The 2,500-nt window shown below is 39.4% G+C and overlaps 1 protein-coding gene across 2 annotated transcripts in view; it reads left to right on the top strand.

The window, feature by feature from the left end:
- The window catches only part of LOC143123105 (mediator of RNA polymerase II transcription subunit 13-like), a 99,343-nt gene that overhangs the window by 49,782 nt on the left and 47,061 nt on the right, over nucleotides 1-2,500 (top strand). For both annotated transcript variants that reach the window (XM_076284247.1, XM_076284246.1), the window contains exons 3-4: nucleotides 541-625; nucleotides 2,389-2,472. In XM_076284247.1, coding sequence (XP_076140362.1) covers nucleotides 541-625; nucleotides 2,389-2,472 — 169 coding nt within the window. The remainder of the gene's footprint in view (nucleotides 1-540; nucleotides 626-2,388; nucleotides 2,473-2,500) is intronic.

The raw sequence follows: 2,500 nt of genomic DNA, 5'->3' as shown, positions 1-2,500 counted from the left end.
CACCACCACATGAATCAAGCCTGTGTGTGTGTGTGTGTGTGGGTTTATGTGTGTGTGTGTGTGTGGGTTTATGTGTGTGTGTGTGTGTGTGTGTGTGTGTGTGTGTGTGTGTGTGTGTGTGTGTGTGTGTGTGTGTGTGTGTGTGTGTGTGTGTGTGTGTGTGTGTGTGTGTGTGTGTGTGTGTGTGTGTGTGTGTGTGTGTGTGTGTGTGTCTCAATGTGCATGTTGAAACACGTGTTTTTATTTGATGTGCTGTTGGAGATCTGAGTCGACTCATTTACTCATTTGAGATGTGTACACATCGACATATTTTCCATTCCTCCGCCGGGGCATTTGCCCAGTTTCAAAGCTGTTTGCAGGATCTGTCTGTGTGCCCAACTGTGTCTGTATATGAGAGAGAAATAAAAAAGTTTTTTGTATTTCCCTTGTATATATACTGATTGATGAATGTACTGTTCACCTATTCAGATAACACCTAATGATAATCTTCACAACCAACTAATATTAGATATGTTCTTTTTTCTGTTTTCTTTTCTATAGTTGCTGAGGAAGGACTCTGGGAGTGTGGTCTTTCCTATGAGTGCAGGACACTCCTCTTCAAAGCCATTCACAACCTGCTGGAGAGGTACAGTCCAGTAACAAATCATATCCCTGAAACACCTCTGTCATCACACTTTAAAAACTACATATCCCACAATCCAACTAAATCATCCCATATCATCACCTGCTTTGGACATTGAAGCTGAGTTACTTCAAATGTTTCAGAATTCAGAATAGGTGATAGCTTAAAATATATCCTGTCATACAGACTTTGAAGGAGTTGAAGTACATTTTCATCTTGACTTGCAAATGTGCAGATAAAGGTAAAAGTAAGACATTACCATCAAAGTTTAACATTTAAGCTTGCTGAACAACTACACTTCTTCCCACAAGCTCTGGTTCTCAAATAGCTTGCGTCTCTCTGACTCACCTTTCCCAGCCTGACTTATAAAACAAAACTCATAAGACAGTGCCCTGTCTCGATTTCATAATGCACAGCTAGGTTTGTGTCACTTAAATGCTAAATGTAGTTTATAGCACAGTTGACTGGAAACGGCTGCTGGAATTTATTTAATTTGTGTTGTGCCAACAGCTATTGTAGCTGTTGATGTTGATATATTTACTGTATATCATGATCTCAAGTGTATTACTGCTTAAAGACACACTTAGAACAGTGTCTGTACAACAGATGTTTCATATTTCAAGCATTCTGTTGTTGTTCAAAATTAGGATTGACCAATAAAGTGTCAACTACAATGTCTGATTTGATTTGAACCACAGTAGTGCTGCATTACAGACAACTCAAAAAGATATTTCCATGTTAAATCTCCCAATTGCAATCCAGACAAACTTGGATGTAATTAATTCCAACCCCCTACTGGAAAAAAATAGGGGGTGTTGCTTTACCCTGAGTTTGAAGTTGGAAATGAAGTCTGACCTCTGACTTCAGAGTTAGAACCACTGGAATGCAACATACTGTAATTATCCATCACTTGCATTAAATATACTAAGGACTCAATGTCCCAGAATGCACCTAAATCACTTCCTTTATCCTCTCGCATTTCTAACACTTGTGCCAAACCTAAAATGAATTATGACTCACTTTTGATTTCCTGCAGTCTTTTCTGTATTCATAATGTAATACAACAAAACTACACTCTCCACAAGTCCCTTGCAGCCATGTTTACTGCCCTAACCTCTCTCAGCGTAGGAGCAGTTTACTCTATGAATCACCTCCCTACATTCCTCACCTGTTGCAGGGTTTGTCTCTAAATGCCACACACATCGGATAAGGGTAGATTTATGATCGCATGACTCAAAAGGAGAGCTATTTAAAGACTGGATTGTTATCGAAAGCCGTGCGTATAACCTATTGATTCTGAGTGCCAAATCACTTCATAGCCGCCATTAATTAAGCATGATCACAAACACAGAGTGTTTTATCTTTCAAAGGGATTGCCAGGCAAGTTATTTTGAGTCGCTGAATTATTTCATAGCCATTCATTAGCTGTTCGTAAGCCCTGGAGATCTTTTATCTTTCAAAGGCTCCCCAAGCAACCCATAACTTGATGCAGATATAGACAATATGACCTTTAAATGTCAAAATATTTGTATGAAGGTTAAATATGAAACCTGACACTCGTTTTCCTTCGGATCACGCAGAGATTATATTAAATATACTTTTCTCAACTTAAATCCACTTCTGTGTCTGTGAATTACATCACATCTCTCTTTCTATTCAAAGCACTCTCTCTTTGTGAATTTTTGGATATATGTTTTGTAATATTGTATAGTTTTGTTTTGAGCTCAGTGGTTTTCTGCCTGTGATGTGATGCTTCTGTGTGACAGGTGTCTGCTGGATAAGGACTTTGTGCGCATTGGGAAGTGGTTTGTGAAGCCGCACGAACTGGAAGAAAAGACCCTAGGCAGCAGGTAAGTCACCCCCCCCCCCCCTCCACAC

This window comes from Alosa pseudoharengus, unplaced genomic scaffold, assembly GCF_046254945.1.
Source record: "Alosa pseudoharengus isolate Yale_2024_CS ecotype anadromous, Long Island Sound unplaced genomic scaffold, YU_APseudo_1.1 YU_APseudo_1.1_scf_14, whole genome shotgun sequence".
Lineage (NCBI taxonomy): Eukaryota > Metazoa > Chordata > Actinopteri > Clupeiformes > Clupeidae > Alosa > Alosa pseudoharengus.
This window is presented reverse-complemented; position numbering and strand designations above follow the sequence as displayed.